General features: G+C 42.1%; 1 protein-coding gene across 3 annotated transcripts in view; it reads right to left on the bottom strand.

The window, feature by feature from the left end:
• The window catches only part of Arhgef12 (Rho guanine nucleotide exchange factor 12), a 131,378-nt gene that overhangs the window by 41,487 nt on the left and 62,192 nt on the right, over nt 1–27,699 (bottom strand). For all 3 annotated transcript variants that reach the window (XM_028783849.1, XM_028783850.1, XM_028783851.1), the window contains 8 exons: nt 17,230–17,328; nt 16,398–16,447; nt 12,814–12,871; nt 10,642–10,820; nt 9,341–9,418; nt 9,038–9,157; nt 6,949–7,089; nt 1,480–1,554 (listed from right to left, as the gene is read on the bottom strand). In XM_028783849.1, the coding sequence (XP_028639682.1) occupies nt 1,480–1,554; nt 6,949–7,089; nt 9,038–9,157; nt 9,341–9,418; nt 10,642–10,820; nt 12,814–12,871; nt 16,398–16,447; nt 17,230–17,328 (800 nt within the window). The remainder of the gene's footprint in view (nt 1–1,479; nt 1,555–6,948; nt 7,090–9,037; nt 9,158–9,340; nt 9,419–10,641; nt 10,821–12,813; nt 12,872–16,397; nt 16,448–17,229; nt 17,329–27,699) is intronic.

The raw sequence follows: 27,699 nt of genomic DNA, 5'->3' as shown, positions 1-27,699 counted from the left end.
GCAACGAAAGGACATAAAACTGGCTTAAGTTCTTTTTCTGTTGTGTGATGCTAGAACTAAAACATGAGAGACCTTGGTCATGGTAGGCAAGGGTCTGCCAATGTCCTAGAGCCCCATCCCTGGTCTGTCTCTTCTTTTAAATTGCTTTAACCTCAGATTTTTTTTTTATAATTTTAAAAACTGGATGAAGCAATAGACATTTATTCTGAACAACGGTCACATTTTCATTTTGTAACTTGATGTGTCTGACTATTCAAAAATGTTGTTGATAATATCATAAAATTCTGTTGAATCTTTTACAATAAAACTTCAAATACATTCATTAAAAAATAAAATCTAAGGGCTAGAGGGATGGCTCAGCAGTTAGTGAGCCCTTTCTGCTCTGGCAGAGGACCTTCATTCAGGTTCTAGCAACCACAAGGTGGTATGCAACCATCCAGGGTATCTGATGCCCTCTCTTCTGGCTACTGCGCACATGTGCAGGGGTATATATACAGGCAAAACACCCAAACATTTAAAATACCAAACAAATAAAATCATAATGCTAAAGCATTCTATTGAGAGTGTGTAAAACCCAGGCCACTGAGAACTCAGCAGCAAACACACTTGCCACCCAGCCTGGTGACCTGAGTAGAAAGAATCTTATTCAAGAGTATGAAAATCCAGCAATTGCAACTCTAAGTTGATACTCAGAAGGACTAAAATATCACAGTGGTGCATAAGCATGTATATACATGCGGGGGGTTAAGTTTCTTACATACTTAAAACTACTAAATACGTGCATATTATATTCTGCTTAATATATGCAGGGGAGAAGGAGAGGAGGAGGCAGAGGAGTATTAATCAGTCTTAAAAGGGAAGAAAGTTCTGGCACATGCTACAACAAAGACAAACTTGAAGACATTATGCTACTTGACATAAGTCAGTCACAAAGAAAAACTGTGATGTGATTCTGTTTATGTGAACAGGTCAAAATAGTCCACCATAAAAGCAGAAAGCACTCAGGCACTGGTGGTGCATGCCATTTGTCTCACCACTTGAGAGGCAGAGGCAGGAGGATCGGAACAAGTTCTAGGACAGGCAGGGCTACTCAGAGAAACCCTATCTCAAAAAAAAAAAAACAAAAAATAAGCCAACAAGTTAATAGGAAATGTTATGGCATGGTGTGCTGTAATCACACACTAACAACGCCATGGACTATGGCATGGTGTGCTGTAGTCACACACTAACAACGCCATGGACTATGGCATGGTGTGCTGTCCATGGACTACCTATTCAAATCTTTCCTACATTCGTCTAATAAATAGGTTTTGTTTTGTCCCTCCCCCTCTCTCCCAGACAGCACATGCGATCCTCCTAGCACATCTGGAATACAAGGAAAGGTCAGGAGACAGAGCTCTGCTGCGAAGCAGTGTGTCACACTGGATCCCCTCTCAGAAGCAGAGCCAACGACACTCACTGCGTGCACGTCATACTCACAGCATCCTGGATTCCTTCGCTTCTCTCTGGGGTTTCTTCTAGATAAATCCTCTCTCTCAGGCTACTCTTGGGACTCTAATGGAAAGAGAACACATACACACAGGCATTAATTCATTTGGGGAAGCACCAGATCAAAATGGGAAAAATTGGTGTACAAGGGGACAAAGTTCTGCTTCTTATGCATATTAAAAACTAAATACCCTTCATATCACAAGTGATGTCACTCTCACTCCCAAGACTGGTCACCTAGTCTCTCAGCTTTTCCACATCACACTGAAGACAACACAGAATCAATGAAACCGTTTCGTCTAAGCTTCAGCCTGGGGCACCGTTCCCTTTTCATAACTATGAACAGGTACACGGGATACTTCAAACTCGTTATTTCCAATAAAACTCTAACTTTATCTCTCTTAGTCTATACCTTATCACTATCTCTTCCCTTCTCCCAGAGACCAAATTATTCACGTGACAATTGATGGCTTACATTAGCACCTGTGAGTTCAAAAATATTAGAAATCCACTCACACCCCTTAATTGGTCATCTTGGAGATTTTTTAAGAATATAGACTCTCTTAGCATTGGGGAGGCAGAGGCAGGGAGATGTGAGTTAGAAGCAGCCTGGTCTACAGAGTGAGCCCCAGGACAGCCAGGACCAAGCAGAGAAATCCTGTCTCAAACAAACAATAAACATACACATTGGGGCGGGAGGGGGGGATTCTTCCTGTGACGCAGCAGCTTCCTCAAACAGAAATCTCCCTCCAGGAGGGGGCAGAGCACTAAAGAGGCTAGAGAAACAGAAGGAATTCACAGGACTCTGGCACCTTCATATGAGGCTATTACGGGTAAAAAGCAAATTGCTGGGACACAGGCATGACTCTGAGGACTGCCACAACGCAGCTTTCTTGAGTCATCGGGCAGGCAGAGGCAGGCTTTGTTGGTGATGTAACCCTCTGAGTCACCCATCGTCCTGTAAGCAGACTCAATAAACTGATTCACTCATCAGGTCTTGGATGGAACCATCTCTGGTTTGTCACTGCCCTCTCTGTAGGAGGTGAACAGAAACAATGACCCCAGGAAAAAATGTCACAATGTTTCATTTCCTATGCAAGCTATGTTTTAGGGTGAACTAACGGCTGGTAAAGTCTTCCCAGCTACTAAATACAGAAAGAAGACAAAACTATGATATGCTTTGGAACCCTTAATTGAATAAAGGATCTAGGCCCTGAGAGGGATGTAAAAGACTTCTGTAACAGACTGACAGAGAACTGATAGAGAATGATGGGGAAAATCAAGCATCAACACCTTACACAAGCACTCAGCTCCTGCTATGGCAGGAGGAGACGTACCCAGTGTTACCCATGAACTGTTCCTGCCAACAAGAACTATCAAACCTTAATCAGTACTCTAGATCTAACTTTAAGTTTTCAGGAAATAAAGATAAGGGAAAGAGTTACACAGCACCATGAAAAGACAGTCAGAAAGTGGGTTGTTTAACTGGATATATGACCTGATTTTTTTCAAACAAACAAAAAAAAAAAATCGGGGGGGGGCAGAGAGGAGGAAAGGGAAGGAGAGAGAAAAGGAGGGAAGGGGAGAGGGGGGGAGGAAATGCTATAAGGACCTTGCCTGAATCTTTTTCTTTTCTCTTTTTTCTTTTCTCTCTCTCTCTTATTTTTTTTTATTTTATTTATTTATTTATTTATTTATTTATTTTTGGTTTTTCAAGACAGGGTTTCTCTGTGTAGCCCTGGCTGTCCTGGAAGTCACTCTGTAGACCAGGCTGGCCTCGAACTCAGAAATCCACCTGCCTCTGCCTCCCAAGTGCTGATTAAAGGCGTGCGCCACCACCGCCCGGCCCTTGCCTTGAATCTTGAATCAAATAAACCAGGACTGGGATGCATTAGTGAGGGAGTTTAACACCACAGCCCTGAGCTCGTTCCCCAGAAACATAAAACAAGTCAAATAAGCAACATGTAGAAAATCCCTGTTAGACAGAGTAATCAGACTGTGTTAGGAAAACGTTGAGTCCTAAGGTTTGATAACACTAAAGCGCCACTTCAGAGACCTCACCTCCTAAAGTCACATTAATGAAATCAGAGTCTCAGAGTCTCAGCCTTGAGAACAAGAGTCACAGACACGTTTAGGTTATGAGTGATGTGACAGGACCCATGACATCACTCCCCCCTCTCCTTCCCTCCCCCTCCCCTCCTTTTAAATATATCACATAGCAAGATTAACTAGAGCCGAAGCCTGTCCGTCTTGATGTACTTCTATACAGTTCGAGTAGCCAGTCTGAAGAACCTTCAAAATAAATTGAAAACAGTAAAACCAGAAGCCTGGACTGTAGGTGATGTGTAAGCCGCTTCTGAGGACAGCGGCTTGTGACATTAACTCTTCACCACACTAAGCAAACAGTTGCATTTTTTAACTCACAAATGCCAGAAGATTGTTTTATAAAACTGAGAAGAGGGCCGGGAGACAGTTCTGTGAGCAAAGTGCTGGTTCCCTAACCATAAAGATGTGAGTATGAACCCTACAGCCCAGCCCAGCATCCATGGAAAAGCTGGGCACAGCCTACTTGTAACCCGGGTTCTAGGAGGCAAGACAAACAGACCCTGGGAGCCCCATGACTGACCAGACTAACCAGTTGGTAAGACCCAAGCTCAGTGAAAGACTGTCTCAAAAAATAAGATTGGCATTGATAGAAGAAGGACCCCCAGTGATGACTCCTGGCTTTTATGCACCCACATGCACACATAAATATGTATGTCCAGACAGATAGACACATACACACAGATAACAAATTTTAAAAGCAAAATGCTAACTCAAAAGAAGACTGATTCTTCCAAACTTACTACAGTACAGTTCAAAGAAATATGGAAATTCATAAGCTACTTTGACCTCAAACTGACACTTGTGGGAATTAAACAAGTTTGCTATGTGTTCAGTAGATAAATCTGGACTACATTTCTCAGGGTTTCACACTAGTTATTTGGTCTTAGTTTATCTAATGGTAATACTACTTAAGATACTGTAAGAATAAAAAGAGTATCTCAAGGTATTAGTCTAACCTCTGGCACAGAGTGAGCACTCACTAAACAGTAACGGTTAGCCACTCAACACACATCTTTGAAATTCCTAGTAAGCCACTCTTCTTTTACTATGGCCTCCCTGTCTCTTCACTGGGACGTTTCTGATGGTGCTCCTTATTTATGTTCATGTCAGAGCCTAACTACTTCACTCCGTCATTTTACTATTTGTCTTGGCTAGTTTGGTGTCAACTTGACACAAACTAGAGTCATCTGAGAGGAGAGCACATCAGCTGAGGGACCGCCTCCATCAGACCGGGCTGTAGGCAAGCCTGTGGAGCACTGTCTTAATTAGTGATTGATATGGGAGGCCCAGGATGTTGTGAGGGGGGCCATCCCTGGGCTGGAGGTCCTGGGCTCTGTAACAAAGCTGGCTGAGCCAACCATGGACAGCAAGACAGGAAGCAGCGCCCCTCCGATGGCCTCTGCATCAGGTCCTGTCTCCAGGTTCCATCCCTGTTTGAGTTCCTGTCCTGACTTCCTCCAATCATGGCCTATGATGTGAAAGTATAAGGCAAATGGTGTTTCATCATATCGATAGAAACTAGGACACTACTCACTCTAATTCTTATCAATTACGTGACAGAATTAATTTGCTGTAATGCCTGATTCTGAACTCATCAATTAATTCCATTTTATATAGCTGTATTTGGAAAGCACAGATTTTGGTTTTAACATTTCCATAAATACAAAATAAAATTCTAACTTCCCAGCCAAAACATTTGTTCTGAATGCCCACAATCTGGAAATGCAGATAAGATACACAGGGCAGAGGGCAGACTGTTCTTGAAGCAGTGCTGCTAATACGAGTGGGAGAGCCTCCACACACCTGGGAGAGCCTCCACACACCTGGGAGAGCCTCCACACACCTGGGAGAGCCTCCACACACCTGGGAGAGCCTCCACACACCTGGGAGAGCCTCCACACACCTGGGAGAGCCTCCACACACCTGGGAGAGCCTCCACACCTGCCCTCCAATCTGCCTCATTTCATTTCTAGCTTTTCACTCCCAATCCTGACATTCCATGTTGCTCTAAAACCTTCACTTTCTTAAAAAAAATGCCATGTTCTCATGTGCCAGTTCCTTTGTGCATATTTAGAGGATCAGTCTCATGGAGACACATAGAGGCAAATCATTTAGTGCCTGAATAAGGTGGGCAACCCAGCAACCTCCCTTTGCCCTCAGAACTTCTTTTATTATGTGACAGTAGCAATACTGCACAAAGATCTCTTCAGAATTAACTAACAACAATTTTACCAGCATTGTTATAATGCTTGAACAATATTAGCTATTTTCCTTGAAAATCGTAGTTTTAAAATCCTGTTATCATTATCTTTCAAATAAAAAAAAAAGTTCTCAAATTTTCCTTGTTTGAGGAACTGAACCAGTAAGCCAGGCCTCAAAGGTAGCCTAGACAACGGCTTAGAGCACGGGTCTCAGTTTCCCCTCATCTTAAACAACTCCCCAGCACTTGTGTGCACACAAGTCACAAGCTGTAACAACGCCTCTTCTACACACAACGCACCTAATGTCCTGTGCTTATCTTAAAAACACCACCAGTCACTACTTACTAACTTGACTCCAGAGCCCACAGATACAAAATATTACCTCAGACTATGACCTCACTGTCCTTAAAGAAGAAGACTTATTTCTTGTCTATCATCAGAAGTATGTATAAAATAATGTTGCATAAGCAACACTGATAGCCTGAGTCTCACTATGTAGCCCTGGCTACCCTGGGATTCTCTCTTTAGACCAGGGTGCCCTCTAATTCACAGAGATCTCCCTGCCTCTCCCTCCCAAGTACTAAGATTAACACTCATGTGCTACCGTACTTAGCCTGGCTTAGCTTTCAGTAGTCATGAAACTGTGGCTCTACGTCATATTCAATCTAACACGTTTTTATGAACAATACATCCATCTGGTAGACTCTCTGTGAATCAGGACAGAACTGTCAATAAAACCAGGCGAGTAGCGAAGTCTAACAGGATAAAGGCTGCTTCTCTTTGTAATGGCAAAGTGCCTCATGATTCAAGACTGAGTCATTCTGACCACAATTGAAATATTAACATGCTTTAAAGACACCAACAGTTGGCCTCTCATTTGAGCTAAAAAGCACAAGTACTTGCCTCTCTATCCACAAACAAGAAACCTACTTGGAAATTCCATCCCTACAGAAACACTTCACAGTGAATGCCTGGGGGAAGAGTGACCTCTGGAATTTCAAGCTCACATATAGAACACTATTGAGAACGTCTGTTCACCAAATTACTATATAAAAACTTTTACTATAAAAGACAACATTGAGAACACACATAGCTTAAGAAAGGGGCTATAAGGAGAAAACAAGAAGATAAGATTTAAAAGATTAAAACTTACATCTGCACTGTCACTGCTGGGCCGAGAAGCATCTCCACTGCTCCAGTCAGTCCTGCACAGGCCATCTCCAGGATCTGTTTCTGCCTCACTGAGTGTTAGGGCATCACCTAACGGCCTGGAGGGTGCAATTACAGCTCCGTCCTAAAACAGATTAAAGAATCATACAGACTGGATCACAGGAGAGAATGGCGATTACTGACTGTATAAAGAAGCAGTGCCCACACATTCTACATGGATACAGGCAAAGACTGACTACCAATGTGACTAAAAATACTTAGGATCAAAGTACTTAAAGTAAAAAGCATAAACAACTGAGTTTTAGAAACCTAAAATGAACAACCATAAAGATAGGGAAAGCAATGTTTTAACACAGAATGAAAGTTCCAAAAGCAACTTTCACCACAAATATATATACAAGAGCATTAACTTACACCATTTAGATTATCTGCCATCAGTAAAAATTATTATATTACTTCTATTTAATGCCTTCCCACTGCTTCTGAGTTTCATTAAATGTTCAATATTTGGTCACAAGCTATAAAGGTAAATTACTAAAGCTACATTTTTACTGTTCGTATTGCATAAATTCCTTGTTTTTATTCAATAATAAAAGCATAAAAGGCTCCTAATATATCTCAGTGGTATAGCCCAACTAATAGCCACAGGCTGAGTCCCAGTGCTACCAAACATGTGCATATGTGCATATGAGGACACATGCATGCACGCACATATAAACACAGATACCATTACTGGAGCGTAATAATCAAAATGCAAAAGACTGTGTGATGAAGCACACCAGGCCAGGAGACCTCTCGTACCATGTCACGTTGGCGATGTCGGCTTTCCCAACCAGAGTGGTATGTCACTTTGAAATTAGCAAAGTGAGATAAATGGTCTCAAAAAGCTCTTTTCAGTTCTGTAAAGATGTGAACGTGTACTAGTTCAAAAAACAGTAACAGCTCATCAGTTTTTACCCATTTTAAACACACAGGCAAAAAGTAAGTAGTTCTACAGGCAAACTGCCCACCTTCCTTTAAATGGAGTATGGAAGCTTTGTGGATCTCAAATAGCAACGTTACAGGATGTGTGGCTCACACAGAAACTGAGCTTTTTAACTACTCGGACATTACTGCCATAACTCTGCCCGTATGGCAAGTTCTAGTAAAACCTGGCTTAACGTTATGATAAAAATTAGGGTCATTAACACCAGAAACATGAAATTGGGCATGGTGGCACATGTCTGCGATTCTAGCTCTCGTGAGGCTAAAGCAGGAGGATTGCTCTAAATTCAAGGCCAGCCTTGGCTACATAGCCAAGTGTTGCACTAGTCAGGAAGATGCAGTTATACTCTGCATCTGTAAAGAAAAACAAAGAATATGAAAATGCTCACTTATGATTGGGCACAACTGTAATCCTGGCATTTGGAAGGATAAGGCAGGAAGCATTATAAAAGTGACATCCAGCCTATAAAAAGATGAATAAATCATGACGATTGGAGATCGTAATGAGTTTGGCTTTCAGGTTTTCTTTGTCTCTCTCTTCTTTCTTTTCCTAGAATCTCTCTTACACTGTAGCCCAGGCTGGCCTCCAAGGTGCAATCCTCTTGCCCCAGCCTCCCCTGGCCTCAGTGCTTTGCCATGCCTGGCCTTGAACTCGAGTCATCACTTTTGTGCAATCAGTCTGTGAGTCTTATGTACACTAGCAAAACAGAGGAGAACAACAGTATCTAGCTTCAGGATGCCACAATGTCCTTTAGTGTGTAAAACCTTCACACCCCTCCTTAACTACATCACCTGTCACTGTGAAAAGTGTGAACCACAAAAGTGCAAGTACTTTCAACTACATCTCTGGTTTGTCACAGCAAAGCAAAAGTCCTCAACTCTTCCTTAAATTACAATGGAACCAAAGCAAGTAAGCAATTGGAAGCCCACACTTAACTTCTGTTAGTCATTACGTCTGTGACATCCTACACAGAGCACCCTGTTATCCTAGGCTAAAAACATCACTTTCAAAGGGAAACTGCAACATACTCTGACACAGTCCCAGAAGCTCTGCAAACACTGGGTAGAACTTTCAATAATGCCAATACCTGAGCAGAGCCTGTGGCTTTGGACAGCTGCTCCTGCAGCTGCGGGATGTGCTTCTTGGCCTCCTGAATCTCCTTGAGCAATCTTTGGGTAGCCGTTCGGTTGTAATCTTCCTGTAGTAACTGCAAGTTATAACAACATCTTAGGAATTACTTACTTCTGTCAAATGGAGAAAAAAGCCACTGGTAGTACAACAGTTGCTGGCACTAGTGCAATTCTCTTGACTGGTTGTGGGCAAGAGTAACCCCAGGTTCAAAAAGAAAAGGTGCAAAAGAGCCTGCAAAGAGCCCAGGCTACCTCCGTACCTGCAGCCGTTCCTGTTCCTTCTGTAACATTTTTCTCAGAATCTCTACTTTCTGGTTATGGACCACATTATTTTCCTCCTAGAAAAGGATAGGAATACAGGAGAAATGGGGCTAAAACTGAAAGCCAAGAGAGATGTGCCACAGCATGGCGTCCTTTACGAGTTCTTCCTCCTGAATGAAGATGGCTCATTCCATAAGAAAGGCACAGGGACATCTCTGCCTTTTCAGCTCGCCTTCACTAAACTATGTGCAAGAGAACAGTAAATGTGCTGTCAGCTGGAGAACTGGAATTACAGAAGTACAAATCTGTTGTTTCTGTTCTCCCGGTTGAGACATAACTACCAAACATGCGTTCAGGCAAGCACCGATCCATCTCAATGCATCCCTCCCAATGCACTCCTCAGTCCCCTGCTTCCTTGTTCCAATTTCCAGTCCAGCCTGCCAGAAATCCTGAGACAACTCCTGACTCGTCACTCTTCTTTTACGAATGTCTGTGTCTTCCTATACTCCTTCAACAGTCACGTCCCTCTCCCGGTTAAATGGATTCTTACTGCTTACTCAGTTACTTGAAAACTTGCTCACCAACTGTGAATACACAGATGAGCTTCTGTTAAGCCACCTCCCACCGCCTACCTCCTTAACTGGCACTAGTTAAACACAAGTCTCGCTTTTCTGAAAGTTCTGGAACTTTCTTGGCTCTCGGCTGTGTTTATTCTATCTTCTCCACCTGTCTGCTTCCCTCACCGTGGCCACCACCATTATCCATTATCCAAGGCTAAATTCAAACACAACTACTCTATGAAGACCCTCAACGTCACAACTGGATGTGCTCTCTCCTCCTTGAAAGCCTTGCACAACGTCGTGTGTTCCCCGTTGTGTCCACATTCTGTCTCTTTCTTATGGTTACTTACAGAGCCTTAACCTCCATCAATAAAGGCTTATAAGCACCTCCAAAATGTTGAGCAGTAGTTCAAGCATTAGGAAGACAACAGTAAACAAAACAAACACACTCATATCTTCAAAAGGCGGACACTGTCAGATGACGAACGACTTTGAGCATAGGCTACAAATATAACCATATCTCTGTGGCTCGTACACTGTTTTATTACATGGCAAGTGTCTAATAGTTCAACTAAATTTGCTGCAACAACAATTATTCCAGGTAATTATGTAACTTCTATAAATACGTACATTCTTGAATCTTGCATGGAAGTTTACTAATCAGTTTAATACAGAAAATTCTTATTACAAAGCAAAGACATCTTGATGACTGAGCATCTACAAAGATGTTCTGATCTTACCCCCATGAGCACAGGACTAGTGATTCTCTCCATATTCCCGGCTGCTCCAGGGGAATGAGGGGAAGTCATAACAGGAGACATATGTCCAATGACTGATGGTTCTACTTCAGGATCAGCAAGTGGAATCTGGGGCGACCCAGGTGGGCGTCCCTGGACAGTGAGAGCTACATAGGAACCAGCTTGAGGTGGGGAAAAAAAAGGAGGAAAAGAAAAGGTAACACTGTTGAGAAACTTTTAACAAAACTTTTTTCTCTTTATCTAGGGTAGTGAGGACTGTACCTGGAAATGCATGTTTGCTGAGTGACTTATTCCCAGGAAATCTGCACCTCTTAATATATGTTTTATCTTGAGACAACCTCTCTAAGTTGCCCAAGATGATCTTGAATGCATTCTGCAGCAAGGTAAACTTTGAACTTGTGATGCTCCTGCCTCAGCCTCCCAAGTGCTGGAATCACAACTATGCACCACAATGCCCACCAACTTTGAAATAAGGCTTTCGGTCTTAATATTCTTGTGAGGAAGCCATTGATTCCATCTTACTAACCATATGCTCGCCTCGCTCTAGCTCTGTCTAGTCTTTAACTGGTTCAAAGGAAACCAAAATTCAGTCACTCTGACAATGTTTGGAGTAGGCATTAAAAAGAAAGCCCCAAGTAAGCAGGTTTACACAAGCAATGAAGAGGCACCAAGAGGCCCAGGGTGCAGCTTTTCCAGAGGTCACCTCTAGAGCCGGGTGCAGTTGCGTCTGCAGACGCTTGCCTAGCATGGGTGATGTCTTGGGTTCCAACTCTAGCGCTGCATAACTCAGCTATGCGGCTTATGCTTGTAGTATCAGCACTAGGAGGTCAAGACAACAGTACCACGTTTTCAAGGCCAGCCTTAGCTATACAACGGGTTCGAGGCTACCCTAGGCTACATCCGACTCAGTCTGAACCCCTAATCCAATCCTCGTCCCTTGGAAAAGGCCTTAAAGGAACTCAGTTTACTAAGGCAGACATGGTATAACATACATGTAATTCCCATCACTCAAGAGGCTGAGGCAGATCTCAAGCTCAAAGCCCACTTAGATTATCCTGGATGTCCTAGGCAAGCCTAGCCAGCCTACGAAGTAGAGCCCAGTTCACTGACCATACAAAAGTCTGTCTACTCAGTAAGAGAAATGAAGTGATCCTGCTTAGCCATAAATAGCTCTCTTTTTTTAGAGTCTACTTACTATGAAATGACCTGACACAATCACGGATTCCTTTTCTGCTACATTCCATTTATTTTCAGCTTTCTCTTTGGACTTTTATATTTCTTTAAAAACATGACAAATACCTAACACCCAAGCCAGGCCAGAACAAAGAAACAGAGCTGCTTAGACGATAAGACACACAGATGTCTTTCTCTACGTCTGGAGCGACTGTCATGCTATCATCCGTGCAAAGAATGAAGCCATCACAAACACACTTCTTTGTCCAGAGTGGGTGGAGCTAGAAAGTAGCAATGAACCATTGCTGAGGGGAGGACAGGCTGAGGACTTCACTGAATCTCAATATCCCAAATACCTACTCATTAGCACCAATCAGAGGCAAAACTCACAAAAACCACTGAATCCTTACTTGAATCTGTAAATATAGAGAAACTGGGGCCTGCTACCCCTGCCTTGCTGTCAGCTTACAGAGGCAACACCCACTTTGGATCCTACTGTTGTAACGTACAGACCCGAATGGCTTGAATTTTACAACCATTTACTGATCTGAGGTAAAGGGACTGCACTACATGAGTTCTAAAGTTCTTCTCAGGACACTGTGCCTGAATCTCAAGGTCTTTGCTGTCAGTTGACTGACTCATGCATTCTTTCACATAGATGTCCTGAAACAGGGAGCTGACACAAAATAATTACTAGTAAGTAATTATTCACCTTCCGATGGGAGTGAGGAGTGGAAAACACCGAACTATGGTGCTAAACCTAGATCACAGACCAAATAAAGTTTTATTGGAACTAAGCCATACTCATTCATTTACAGATTGTCCACTGATGCTTTTGTTGTACAATAACAGGCTCCAGTAGTAATTACATAGTTCACAAAGCCTAATTATATTTTGTATTTGGCCAGTTACAGAAAAATGCTTGGTGACCCTTGTTTTAACGGTTTGAGAAAACAAATTTAAAAACTAACATTCACCTACATCTGATTAGTTTCACCACCTCCAGATGATTCGAATGAGTCACCAGAGTCCCATTCACCTGTAAGAAAATTTAAACAATATGCATCAGATAGAGATAATTAAAACAGAGATAGAGTAACTTCAGGACTTAGTGTGTACTAATTATAATAAACACTTGGTCCAAAATTCATTTTTCCACTATATATTCAGCAACAAAATGAACTTAAAAACAAAGCAAGACCTTCTTTTAAAGGTGGTGTATCTAGCCTGTGGCCACCTGGCTACAGCGTCCTAGGATAGCCGAGAAAACAAGCCCAATATACTTATAGATGACAATACATAATATAAGAGAGTTTGAATATCCATAATTTAAAGGAAACTACAACTTAATTAACATGATAAATACAAAATATACTTGAAAACAGATTTACAAATCTTGATATTGTTACTAGAGAGAGATGACTCAGCAATTAAGAGAACTACATTACTCTTCCAGAGGATCCAGGTTCGACACCCAGCACCCACATGGTGGCCCACAACCATCTATATAACTCCAATTCTGGGGAATTCAATGCTCTCTCTGGTCTCCATGGCATCAGGCGCAGATGTGGGACACAGCATAAGGGAGGCAAAACATCCATACACATTTTTTAAAATTTAAGTTAAAAAAAAAAAAGCCAACAACAAACCCTTCACAGATTTGTTAAACTGCTCCAAAAAGATGTCTTTAGGGCCGGGGATGTAGCTCAGCTGGCAGAGCGTTTGCTTAACATGCATGGAGCCCTGGGTTCGATTCCCAGCACTGCATAAACTGGATATTGATGGTAAGTGACTGTCATCTCAGCACAGAGGAGGAGGCAGAGGATCGACAGCATAAGGCTACTATAACCTGTACACGAGCCTATCAAAAAGCAAATAAAAATCCTTGCTTTTAATAATCAAAAATAATAGTGTTGTGTTAAACATGATGTGATCTTTACAAAGAAATTTAATTTTCGGAAAAGTTGGGTAAAAAATATTACCCAAGGTCTGCACTAAACAAAACAAATTAAGGTAAAACTACCAAACACAGATTTAACATTAACTTTATAGTTTTCTCATGCAAGCAACACCAACTTAAAGTTGAAATCCATGAGTATAGCGTAGTCCATAAAGTGCTTGCTGTGCCAATCAAGCATGAGGATTTGAGTTTGATCCCCAGAACACACATGAAAATGCTAGGCACAGTGTCAGGCACTTATAATCAGTCCTACTGCTGGGGAAACAGAGACCTGTCTCTGCAGAGACCCTGCACGGCTGGCTAGTCAGCCCAGTCTAATAAGAAGCAGACAATGAAAGCCTGACTCAAAATTAGGTTAACAGCACCTGAGGAACAGCACTGGCGTGGTTCTCTGGGCTAAACATACACATGTACACATGTGCTCATGAACACACACATATACAACATATGCACAATACACACAGGGAAAAAATACAGCAGTTTGCTCATCATGCCTCTCAGAGTTGTTGCTTCTAACTACAGCATTTAACATTTTCAATAACCCTTAGCATGCAAACATGGGCACGGATGCTAACTGCTTTCTTTTATCATAGACAGCTCTCGACATAGACACCCGTGAACCTAATGACTCCAGCCTTTCTGACTGGTGTTCTTTGACACAGTCTTACTATGCAGACGGCCATGAGCTCCCGACTCTCCCTGACTGTCCTGAGTCCTGGGATTACAGTGAGGAATACTGCTGCTTTAATCTAGTCTTTCCTACAGCAACAGGGCTTTTGCTTTATCCTCAGTCCATGCACACTTAGATGATAGATTATGAGTTTTCATTGTCTGACAAATCTCATGTGGCACATCTGTACACCTTATTTCCTTAGGTAAATCCCTTAAAAAAAAAAAAAAAACCTGGCGGATCAAGGCTATACACTTGAAAACTTTAATACATCTTTACAATTTCTAATAAATGATTTTTCGTAATTGATGCTGAAGCCCATGAAAGAAGGCGTCCTACTGTATCTACATTATGTCAGATCTGAATCTTCAATCACTAACCCTCTTGACAGTGAAAAGCATTTTCACGTATCACTTTAATTTCTACTTCATTGTCATCAGCGACACTGACCCATGGAGTAATTTACTTACTTCAGTTACTCTGAAGAACATTCTGATGAAATTATTTGCTTATTTTGCTATAACAATTACTATTTTTCTTAATAACTTATTCACTTATTTTTTTGTTTTTGTTTTTTGTTTTGTTTTCCAGGCAGGGCCTGTAGTTCTGGAACCTGCTATGGAGATCAGGCTGGCCTCAAATCTGTAGATGATCCATCCTCCCCTACTTTCCCAAGTGCTGAATTGCAGATGGGCCCCATCAAGCCATTTAATTTTTATTTTTATTTTTTTTGTAATTCACAGTGCTCTCAGGCTGGGACTGGCACCATGGGTACGAGTGCTTGCTGCACAAGTCTGGCTCCCCAGTATCCACGTAAGAACAGCCCAGTGCAGCTTCCCAGGCCTGCATGCCCAGGACCAGGCAGAGTTGGGAGGAGTTTGGAGAGGAGGACAGGAGGTAGAAAAGGATTGCTGGGCCTTCATAACTGCGAGCCTAGTGGAGAGGGGAGGGAGGGGCACAGCAGGCAGCAAGTGAGAGATCTGGTCAGGGAAAGAGGTGGGCATTGATAGAGGACTCCTGTTCTTCACACCTGCAACATGCAGACCTACATGTATATACCATACACACCAGTGCTCTTTATAATAAAGAGTATCATGCTCTTAATACTTTTAAAGACTTTCAAAAATGTTCCTTTACCTATATAATTACTTTTAGGTAATCAAATTATTCAACTGTTTCAACAGAAATTCCTAGGAAATCTATTCGTCTTCTAATGATCAGAGTTCGCTTGGCTCTCAGGTATAAAGCCCAGGGTGCTCCCCAGGACCATCCAAACGCACAGTGGTGTGCATCTGCAATTCCAATACTGGGTAGGCAGGAAAATCACAAGTTTCTGCCCAGCCTGGGTACTTGAAACCTTATCTCCAAACCTGAGTCCTCAAGGCCTGTTTCTGGTCTCCATTAAAACTAGGTCCGTTAAACTAACTCAGTTAAAACTAGCTCTGTTAAACTAACTACGTCATCTCCACTCACACGTTACACTTCTTTCTCCCACTACTCTTTTGCTCTTTTACTCTTTGTTGTTTTCCTGGTGCCAGATAGCAGACCCAGAGCCTGACGGAGACTAGGGACTCTATATCAGCGTCTTTGAAGAGTTCATCCGCAACGATAATCAGTCTGCAAGTGACCGCTCACCAGCACAAGCATATCTGGACAGTATCAGTATTTCTTGCTAACAGATTAATTTGGATAGAAGTGAGTTTTTAAAAACTACTTACTTTTCTACATGAGAACAAAGGTGACTCCACTTTTACAAGCCTTTTGTTGTACCTTTCAGTAAGGGGTAATGCTGACTTTAAAACAAAGGAACTAAATTTGTATAAAAGGCAGAGGGCTGGTTTTTATAAAGACCCAGGTGGAAAAAGGAATGCAGGCGACACACACTCTGCACGCTCTGCAGCCCCACTGTGACTTCCCCAACAGGAGGTGCTTTACCTTGATGATTCGGTCCCCTGTTTGTACGCCAGCACGCATGGCTGCTCCATCTGGGTAAGAAACGGATTAACATGTGACTCATTGATAAATCTTCTTTAAAGAGATATAACACAATTAACTAATAGGCTGTAAAGTACGGCAGACCTGGGTTCAAATCTGGCTTCTACTACCCACTGTTCTGAGAGTCAGACTTGGTTTATAATTTTTTTTTACCTGAAGAATCAATCTCATCTATAAAGTGTTATCTCCTTTAATATAACATTATCTACCTGAAATTATAGAATCCAAAACAAAAGAATCCACTGTATGATAACAGCAAAAGATATGCCAGCCATCTGTCAGGTGTCCTTACCTCTTTAATCTGTCTCTGTTAAAACATCATTTTAATGCTACAAAAAAAATCAAATTGTACAAATGTCTGTTAAGTGACAGCATGGAAAACACCCAGAAATTGTGTGGTGTTGGTAGCTAAAGATGAACTGTTTACTTTCTATAGGGAAAGTCACCTGGGGCAAACTACCTTTATAACCCCATAGACAGACTTAGCATAAGGGTCCACATCATGCAGTCTGTATAATTCTATTCTAGGCAAGAAACGTCATTTTAGCTTCGTCAGACTTACTCTACTTGCTTCTCAGAGTCAAAACTGGGTTTTGTTTTTAAGACAGGGTCTCTCTATGCAGCCCCAGGTAGCCTGGAACTCATTATGTAGACCAGGCTGGCAGCAAAGTCAAGAGATCAGAGATCCACATGCCTCTGCCTTCCAAGTGCAGAGATTAAAGGCGTGCGCAGGCCTGCCTAGCAACAAAACTAGTTGTTTCAAATGCCTTGCCTTCTTTGACAGATTGTACGAAGACTGGATTGTCTCCACTGACTGTCAGCCCGAATCCATTGTCATCTTTCTGGATGATCACACAGCGTTGAACAAGACCTGCAGAACAACCACAGAGTAAAGGAAGGAGGAGAAAACAGAATAAAAGAATGATTATACATCAGTGATGAACTGTTTTCTGTCTGGAGAAATAAAAGGTAACTCACAAAGCCCCTATGAACACTAATCCCCTAAAACAAATATAGGAACATCACAAAGCACCGTGGGTACCAGTGTCTGGTGGAGCGGAGCAGACTATCACAGACAGCTACAACACACTGGAGAGGGTGGATTTTGAGAGATTAGACAATTAAAAGGAAAGTCAGTTCTCAGCTATGCCATTAATTATAATATAAAATCCTCCCCCTAACTATGTGGTTTAACCGGTACTCATCCTAAGAAAATCACTTATTATAGGCTTTTTGGTTAGAGACATATGGAAAATTCCAGAGAAATCCAATGTTAATCTCAGAAAAATAGACTCAAGAAAAGAGGCTGTTCAAAGGCAAGAGGTGTGTGTGCACAGAGCACAAGCATCCGGAGGGGAGGAAGAAGGAGACGGTTCTACTCATGACAAAGGGAAAAGCAGAAGCAAGAGAGGTCACGTAAGCTCAACTACTTCTCTAGCGAGTACTCAGCTGAGTCATTCCGTCTAAACAAGGAAGGTTAACTGTGCTGGGGAGATAAGAGAAAGGAGAGCCCCAAGGCTAGACAACAGGCTGGGCGGTTAAGAGTGCTTACTGCTGTTCCCAGCTATACTGTCAGGAGGCTCCCAACGCCTGTAACAGCAGCTCCAGGGGGTCTGACACCCTCTTCTCACCTCCACACACATGGGACATATATAGCCATACACACACATACAGAAGAAAAAATACTTTAAAAAGAGAGAAAGAGGAACTCAAAAAATAAAAGAGTAATATCCCTAAGCAGAGCTGTCATTCATTCTCTCACTGGAGATGGCACCTGAAGACCCTGACCTGAGTCGGTGGAGACGCAGTGGATGCTTGCAGCTTTACAGACAGAGCAGCTCATCAAAAGCCGAAGGGTAGGAGTGTAATAGAAGATAATGCCGGCTAGAAAACGAAAGCTTCTGATGCATCAAAGACGTGGGAAACTGTATATCAACGGTGCATTCTTGTCTCTCTATACACTCTACTACCAAACAGTGGGAGAACCAAATCTCCACAGAGAAAGCATGAGTCTGAGCATGTACCCTACACAAAACAAACTTTAAAATACTCTGACAGGTGAAACTGCTCTCCCTACTGCTTTCCCTACTTGCACAAATCTCTGGGCTTGAGCTCCAGAACTTGGGCAGGAATTGGGTGGGGTCATCACAAAAACAGGCCAAAGGCCCAAATATAAGACCATGGTGGCACCCACCTTTAATCCAGCCTCTGTCTGGAGACAGAAGCAGGCAAAGCTAATGAGTTCAAGGCTAGCCTGCCTGATCTACACAGGGAGTCTCAAACCTTTTTAAAAACAAACAAAAAAAACCAAAACAACAACAACAACAACAAAACACACAAAACCTGTTTTTAAAAACTAAAAGTATGGGCAGTAGTGACACACACACCTTTAATAAAAGCAAATCTATGAGGCAGTAGATCGCTGAGTTTGAGGCCATTCTGGTCTACATAGTGAGTTTCAAGACAGCCAGGGAGGGCTTCGGAGAGAAACCCAGTCTCAGAACAAAACAAAACAGACACACACACACACACACACACACACACACACACACACACACACACAAACTAAAAATATTTAGAAGAGATAGGAGAAAAATTTCAAGACCTGAGAACAGTGGTTCTCTACCTTCCTGACGCTGGGACCTTTTATACAGTTCCTCCTGTCCTGGAGACCCCCAACCAGAAAACTATTTTCATTGCTATTTTACAAGTACAATTTTGCTGCTGTTATGAATTTAAAATCATAATTTAAATATCTGATATTCAGGATAAGCAACCTCTGTAGGGGTGGTAACCCACAGGTTGAAAACCACTGCCTTATGGGGTAAGCACATATTTTATAAGAAACGAAGAAAAAAAATTCTAAAGAAACTGTAGCAATGAAAAACAAGCCGTGGGGGCTGGAGAGATGGCTCAGTGGTTAAGAGCACTGACTGCTCTTCCAGAGGTCCTGAGTTCAAATCCCAGCAACCACATGGTGGCTCACAACCATCTGTAATGAGATTTGATGCCCTCTTCTGGTGTGTCTGAAGACAGCTACAGTGTACTCATAAATAAAATAAATAAATCTTTAAAAAAAAAAAAAAAAGAAAAGAAAAACAAGCCGTACACAATGGAGCATAACATCTAGTAAAAACTCTGTGTCCAGGTAATACTTTAAAAAAACTCTGTGTCCAGCTCCTGGGGCTGCAGAGATTGCTCCACGGTCTAGAGCACTGGCTCTTCTTGCAGAAGACCTGTGTTCAGCTCCCAGCACCCACCTGGCAGCTCAAGGCCTCCTGTAACTACAGTTCCAGGACATTAGACGCCCTCTCCTGGGCTCCAAGAGCACCAGGAATGACTGTGGAGCACATGTACGCATGCGGGCAAAGAACTCATTCACATAATATAAAAATAACTTCGAAAAATAAATACATTTCTTCTTAAAAATCTATTTCAATGAAAGCTATATTAAAAGGAATTATTTTATTGAACATAGGAAAGATATACCAATAGTTAAAAGGCACATGCAAAGGTACTTAACATCTACATCACTCAGGAAAGGCTGAGTTCAACCCAGAATGGAACTATACTATACAGCAATCAGAATGGGTAAAAATGAAAAGACTGAGCACACCACGTGTCGGCAAAGATGAGGGGCAAATGGAATTCTCAACAGTGTTGGTGGGAGTGTACAAACTCTTGGAAAACAATTTGGAAACTTCCTATAAATGTAGGAAGACACTTACATATGAATAACCCTCAAAGACCCATCAACAGATGCAAGGAGAAATTGTGGCACAGTCATATAACGAATACTTTCACACATACAGAAAACACGAATGGAGAGCAGAAATACCATGCTAAATACAGGAGTCCATGAGCTACAATTCCAGCAAAGAACAAGAGAGGCTCAGCCACAGCATCAAGAAGCCAATGAGCTTTCACTCAGAGAAAAGCAGGGACGAGCACAGGAGAGAGAAACAGGAATTTTCGGAGTAATACAAATGACCTAAGTCTAAATTAGCATACTGGTTACACACGAGGATAATCAGTTCTCAAACTGCTTCAAACCACACTTTAAAAAGAGTGTAGCCTTATTTTTTGTAATAATAACAAGCTTCCAGCACTAAGAAATGTTGCAGTCTTTCAATTCTCTTTACTACTAAGCAGCCAACAGTCTTTTTTCATAAACTCACCAGTAATACAAAACACTAAACTGTAACAAGGGCAGAATAAAAACAATCCATTAGAATTCAACCAAATGTCTAGGAGTGTTCTGCCTACATGTATGTGTGTCTGTGTAACTCAAGCATGGCCAGTGCCTGCAGAGGTCAGAAGAACTCGAAGGTGGTCACTGAGCTGACATGTGAGAGTGTGGAATTGAACCTGGATCCTCTAGAAGAGCAGCAGGTTCTCTTAACCACTGAGCCATCTCTCTGGGCCCCTTGTTGTTACAAACCAAGAGGTTGTGACAGGAAGATGAGAAAGCTCATAGCCAGCCTGGAATATATGCAAGACCTTAGTCCCTGTTCCCAGTACCACCCAAAAAAGGAGGGGAAGTGGGGTGTGGAGGAAGCTAAGGCAGAGGGCACTTTGAGTTGTTAGGGAGGAGGAAGCGCTCAGCCTGTTTCACTTGTTGATTTTGCAGAGGGACTGGGCTTGGTTCCCAGCACCCACAGGGTAGTTCACACCATACTTAATCATGGTTCAGGGGATCCAGGATCTCGTATGATCCCTGATGGACACGAGGCACATATGTGGTACACACGCAGGAAAAACACTCACACACATAAAATAAATCTAAAATGAAATAAAAAAGGAGTAAGCAGCAATTCATAGAAACTTTCTGAAGCCCATGCTTGTTTTTAGAAATATAAATAAGTATCTGTGGACTCCTCAACAATTCTCAAATTTTCAAAATTGGTATTGTGACTTTAAAATAAAAATCAACTGCTTCCTAGTTTTTGCACTGTCTTACGAGATCTGAAAAACCCCAGATGTTTTCTTCAACAGCTCTCTCCATTACTTTTTGAGATAGTCTCTCAGTGAACCCAGAGCTAACCATGCAGGAAGACCAGCTGGTCTAGGAGGGTCTAGGAGGGTCTAGGAGGGTCTAGGAGGGTCTAGGAGGGTCTAGGAGGGTCTAGGAGGGTCTCGGGTTCTCCTGTCTCCGTCTCCTCAGCCTACAAGTATGCTAATTTACTCCTGTCTTTAAAGTGAATGATCCTCCGGGGAACCCCTTCATGTTTTTGTGTCTGTTTTCGTTTTAAAACATAGTTTCAAGGTGAAGTGTGTAGCCAAGGCTAGCTTTGAACTCCTGATCTTCCTGCCTCTACCTCCAGAGTGCTGGGATCTCAGGTGTGTGCTACCATGCTCCAGCTACTGTTTGTTTAAACAAGGTTATTATCTTTGAATAGGTAAGACAGAAGGAAACTGTCAAGGAGGAGGGCTTCTTATTATATAGGCAGTTTTAGAAAATGAGACAATAGGAAGTCCCCAAGAAACAACTATCTTAAAGGGCTCTTACCCGTCCAGCCTTGGAAGCTTTTCCCTGATCCCCTGTTACAAGATAGAGAGAGCCTCTAGACTCTCACTGCACCCTCTGTTTCCTCCTAAAACTCAGTCTCCACACGGACAGGTATTTGTTTTTGTCTCCTCACTGTTATATGCCCCAAGGGTAGAGAAGGATGCCTGGTTCTCCTTCCCTCAGAACCTGGTGTACAGTCTACCTGGTGCAAGAATAAGTTCTTTAAAATTTGATTAAATAATTAATAAAATTCCAAAAAGCAGAAGAGTCTCAAGACGGACAGAAGCTCAGAAAGGAAGGTAAATAGAGATGGGGAAAAAAACCAAAGTGCCCACCTACCATGCATGCACTTAAAGACGGGTAAAGTCCCATGTGCCAGGCTCTGCAGAAGATGCATAGTCTGTTTCTCCTCTCTCCCTCTCTCCCCCTCTTTCCCTCTCTCCCCCTTACTCCCTCTCTCCCTCTACCCCTCCCCCACTCTGGTTGTAGGCAAAGATGTGAGCTCTCAGCTACTGTTCCCACTGCCTCCTGGCTGCCACACTCCCACCATGACTAGTCCTGAACTCTAACCCTATGAAACTGTAGGCCTGAATGATCTCTTTCTTTTATAAGTTGCCTTGGTCATGGTATCTTCTCACAACAATAGGAAGGTACCTAAGGCACACACCCTCTGTATTATCAGGTTTACTGAGCATCTGGCTACTTGTTATTCAGCACTGGGATGCAGGTAGCTGAGCAGGATGCAGAAGTACCCGGAGCTGCTGTCCTCAAAAGCTGAGACTCGGCAGCACGGACATTAAAACAAGGTTAAAACAGTGCAGATCTATGACAAGGTCCCAGAGGGTGTAAAAGGAAAATAGAATCCTAACTCCAAAACAGACATTTTCTCTCATGTGCGGTGAGAAAGGCCTATAATCCTGGCACTAGGGAGGTGTAGGGAGTGGGAAGATCAGGAGTTTCAACCCAGGCCCAGCTACAGAGTGAATCTGAGGCCAGAGAGGATGACATGAGACATTGTCTGAACAACAGTTATAAATTAAAACAAACAAACAAACAAAAACCCCAAACCACCAACTCTAACAGTCATTTCAAGTCTTCTGGTTTCTACCACAGTCTTGCTGTTAAATCTCTTACTATGAAGTTTATAAGCAACTTATCATACAAACTCTGAATGAGTTCATAAGGTCGCTCGCTACCTCTTAGGTTAAGAGCTATATTCTGGCATCTTCTATGAGGACAGGTAGATATTCAACAAGGAAAAAGTAATAAAGAACCCTGACGGAAGCCCTTGACGGAAGCTCAGCCAGAGGAGTGCTGTCTCTCCCCCCTTGTTCTTGGTTATGACATAAAGGGTTGTTTTACTTTGCTCTTCCTCTATAGGAATCCACTTGGACTGGACAGCTGGTAAGTATAAATCTCTACACACGTACTTATCAAAGAGTGCTGCAATGCATCTTTCTGTATTAGTCTGCAGATGGCGGCAAACCAAGTCCAGTCTCCTGTTATCTTTGCATGCCTTTCCATAATGTCTGCATATAACAGGTGACCAATGACACTAAATAAACTCAGTATTTCTGCAATGAGAACATCTATTTTTAAAATAAATTTAGATTATTATTCTCATCTGAATTTAAGTTGGGCATCTGGTATACCAGGTAATGCTAGAATTCAGGATGCTGGACAGAAGGATTGCAAGTTCAAGGCAACTTGAGTTATAGAGTGAAGAAGTCTTGTCAAAAAAAAAAACTAAAGTAAAAATAGGGTCAAAAAGAAGGCTTAACAGATAAAGTTGCTTGCTCCAAGACTGACAATCTGAATCCGATTCCTGAAACTCACATGGTAGAAGAACCGGCTCCTAGGAACTGTCCTCTGACCTTCACATCCATACTGTGGCTACACACACACACACACACACACACACACACATACACACACACACTCTTTTTTTTAAATTTACTATGAGGGTGAAGAGACGGCTTGGAGGTAAAGCATCATTGTTCAATCACAAAGAGCAGAGTTTGAATCCCAGTACCCCTATCACAACCACATATAATTACACTTTCAGGGAGTCCAATGCTCTCTTCTGGCCCCCGTGGGCACCCTCACTCATATACACTCGTGTAGATACACTCACACAGACACAAACAAAATAAAGACAAATCTTAGGAAAAATAAGAGTAATAAAAAAATTAAGTCTGAATTTATTTTCCACAAAGGAAATTTAAATACCACTCAGCCATTTTTAGTAAGAAAAATCATAGCCCTGAAGAATATTCACAGTAGAAAAACAACTTAAGGGCATATTAATGAATGATGATGTGCCTGGCAAAATTCCAACTATAACAATTTAATTCCCTATCTGTCCCTAACTAAAGCCTCTACTGAGCAAGGTTTCCTCATTTCCTGTCCTGCTATTTCTTCTCAAAGCTGATCAGCTGGTACGAGGCTTATCCTCCCGATGTAGTATAGATTCTCTATCAAATTTACATATACATCATCCTTTCCGAAGTTGTATTCTGTCACAATAACAAAGAACACGGGTTTCTGACATAACAATGCAGATGAAGAAGGAGGAGGAAGAGGAGAAGGAGGAAGAAGAAGAGGAGGAAGAAGAGGAAGACGAGGAGGAGAAGGAGAAGAAGAAGAACAACAACAACCATAACAACTGCTTTTTGTTTGCTAAGATCGGTCTTGCCAGGTGACCCAGGAAGTCAGCTTTGCCCTCCCTGTCTGTGGTCCTCCTGTGCTGGGACTGACAGAGCATGCTCCCATGCCCACTCAACAGGTGACTACCAGTGAGAGCATTTTCAAAGTTGAAGAAAAACTTTTTCAGGGGGAAAAAGAAGTAGCAATAAGAGGTCTGAAAACTGTTGAGAAGGTTTTCTCGAGTTTTACTATAAATATATTTCTGAAAAGGACTACACCTACAAAGCCAGATAGTAAATGTAAAGAAAATGAAGTGTTAAACATCTAAGGCAGTATGCTAAGCCTTCTATACTCCAATTGCTTTCAAAAGCATATATTAGTCTTTCTTCACCTTTTATTTTATTGCATGACCAAACTTCTCTAAGTCTCACCTCTTAAGAATCAGCTGCAGGGAAGGGTGTGGAGCAAACCATGTGCAGCCTAATAAAAACAGCTCAGTTTTCAACTGCTGCCAGACATACGTGTTTTATGAGTAAGACCTCAGATAATCCTGTGATTAAGAAGCTTCTGCATTCTAAATGCACACGGCTGCCAACATTAGGAACCTCGAGCTCCAAGTACCCTGACTTCACTCTTTAGATGCCCAGCAGAATCCAATCCCTTTTCTAAGTTCTATTTTCTTCTCTACAGTCTTTTGGAAGAAAAGAGCCAATTAAGATGAGTCAAGATTGCATACCATCAATTCTCTCTACTAAAATACATCATCTTGATTTCAACAATCATTCATTCAAAACTCACTTCCAGAGAGTATGGCATCATGGGTTTGCAAGCACACAGAGTCAGATGCCAAAGTTCAGAAACAACAACCGCAGCTGGGCAATCCTAAAAAGCAACGTGAGGGAAGCAGTGTTTTTTTAACTGACAAATCTGTGTGTTATTGTCTGTCTATAATGTTCTGAAGTACACAAATAATGCAGAATGGCTAAATGTAGCTAATTAATCAAAATTTTCCTTCACATGGTTATTATTCTGGTAATAGTTCTTAATCCACTCTTCTTAAAGCTAAAGAATAACACATCTTCCTAAGGCACGAGGGACAGAGCTAACTAGAACTTACTCCTTGTCTCTAACTATGATGTCTCAGTGCCCGAACTGAGCTTGGAAGACAGATAGGACTGGGAAGTGCAGAAGGCAAACTTAAGCATGCAAGTACAGGAAGTGAGCAAAGAGGGAGGAGCCTGGCACTCTAAGGAGGACAGACGATGGGGCAGGGTGATAAACTGCAAACAAAGTACAGCATATTCCAATAACTACCTGTGCTGTGCTAGCAAGTGAATAAGCACATCCGTTATTTTAGTAATATTAGTCTGACAAGTCCAAACAGTCTACAGAAGAATACAGAAGAGGAGGTGAGTCAACATGAAACTGAAGTGACACAAAGTTGTGAATCTATGGCTGGATGCTGGATGTGGTGGGAGATCCTTTAATCCCAGCACTCGGGAGGCAGAGGTAGGCAGATCTGAGTTTGAGGCTAGCCTGGTCTACAGAGCAAGTTTCAAGACAGCCAGAACTACACAGAGAAACCCTGTCTTTAAACAAAACAAAACAAAATTTTAAAAAATAAAAAAACAAAGCTCCAAGTCTATTAAAATAAATAGTATAATGATGTGGTGAACACTAAAGAAGGAAGCAGGGCAGGGCTGGAACCACAGAAGAAGAATAAAAACAATAGTCAAAAACGGTTAGAATAGGTGGTGCATGGGAGGGATACCGTGACAAGGTAAGGAATGAAACACCATCCTAGGCTACCCTGAGAGTTTAAAGGTAGCCTACACAAAACCCTCTGCAAGACTTTTTCTCAAAAAACAAGCATGGGATGGCAACAGAGCTCAGATGATAGCTTGATAGCTTTTGCAATGCAAACATGAGGACCCGATTGTGGTCCACAACACCAACAGAAAAGCCGAACACAGCGCCAGGGTGCACACCAGTGTGAGGGATAGAGTCGGGGTGACCCCTAAGGTTTGTGTAGCCAAACAACCTAGCTGGGTTGGTGAGCTCCAGGTTCAGTGAGACCACGTCTCAAAAACCTAAGGTAAAAACCAAGCAAAGACAACACCCCATATCCACATGTGCACACACAGGAGCATGAGTGCACACACACACACACACACACACGTATACACACACACGTATACACACACACGTATACACACATACACACACAGGAGCACAGACAAACACAGATGCACACACAGGAACACAGACAAACACACATGCACACACACACAGGATAATGGGCACACACACATGCACACACATATAAAAACCTATAGGGTTTTAAAAAAGTGAACTGACAATCAAGTAAACAGAAAACCCAATAACTAGGAGGAAAAAAAAATCAGATCAAAGTGTTACAGAAGACAAGAAAAGCCATCAGCACTGCCAGAGTGGTTCAGGAGGAGGTGTACACAGATGGCAACAGGCTCTCAAGCACGGTATCTTGGGTCACCTTTAAGACAGTGTGAGCTCAGAAGCCAGACTTCAAGTAAGAGAATGAGTGAAAGAGTGACCTAGGAGAACATGCAAGGCCTGTGTACAACATTCCTCGCAAGGCTGGGGGACAGAGATGACAGTAAGTTGGTGGGGGTAAGAGTCAAACCAACAACTTTCCTTTTAAAGATGTGAAAAACTCAAATGAGAGAAATGCATGACATTTCAAAATTACTCCCTGAAATACATAAACCATATCTAAGTACAAGATGGCCATTCCTAACCCAAAATTTGAACTCTAAAATACTCCAATGTCACAATGAAAGCTCCACATTGACTTCCTGTGATAAGCCTTAGTCAAGCCAGCCAACGTTATTAAAAGTACTATACCCTCAGACTGCGTCGACTTAGTACATATACTATGTATGAAACAAGTACTATACCCTCAGACTGTGTCGACTTAGTACATATACTATGTATGAAACAAGTACTATACCCTCAGACTGTGTCGACTTAGTACATATACTATGTATGAAACAAGTACTATACCCTCAGACTGTGTCGACTTAGTACATATACTATGTATGAAACAAG

Source organism: Grammomys surdaster, unplaced genomic scaffold (assembly GCF_004785775.1).
Source record: "Grammomys surdaster isolate TR1022 unplaced genomic scaffold, NIH_TR_1.0 1164, whole genome shotgun sequence".
NCBI lineage: Eukaryota > Metazoa > Chordata > Mammalia > Rodentia > Muridae > Grammomys > Grammomys surdaster.
This window is presented reverse-complemented; position numbering and strand designations above follow the sequence as displayed.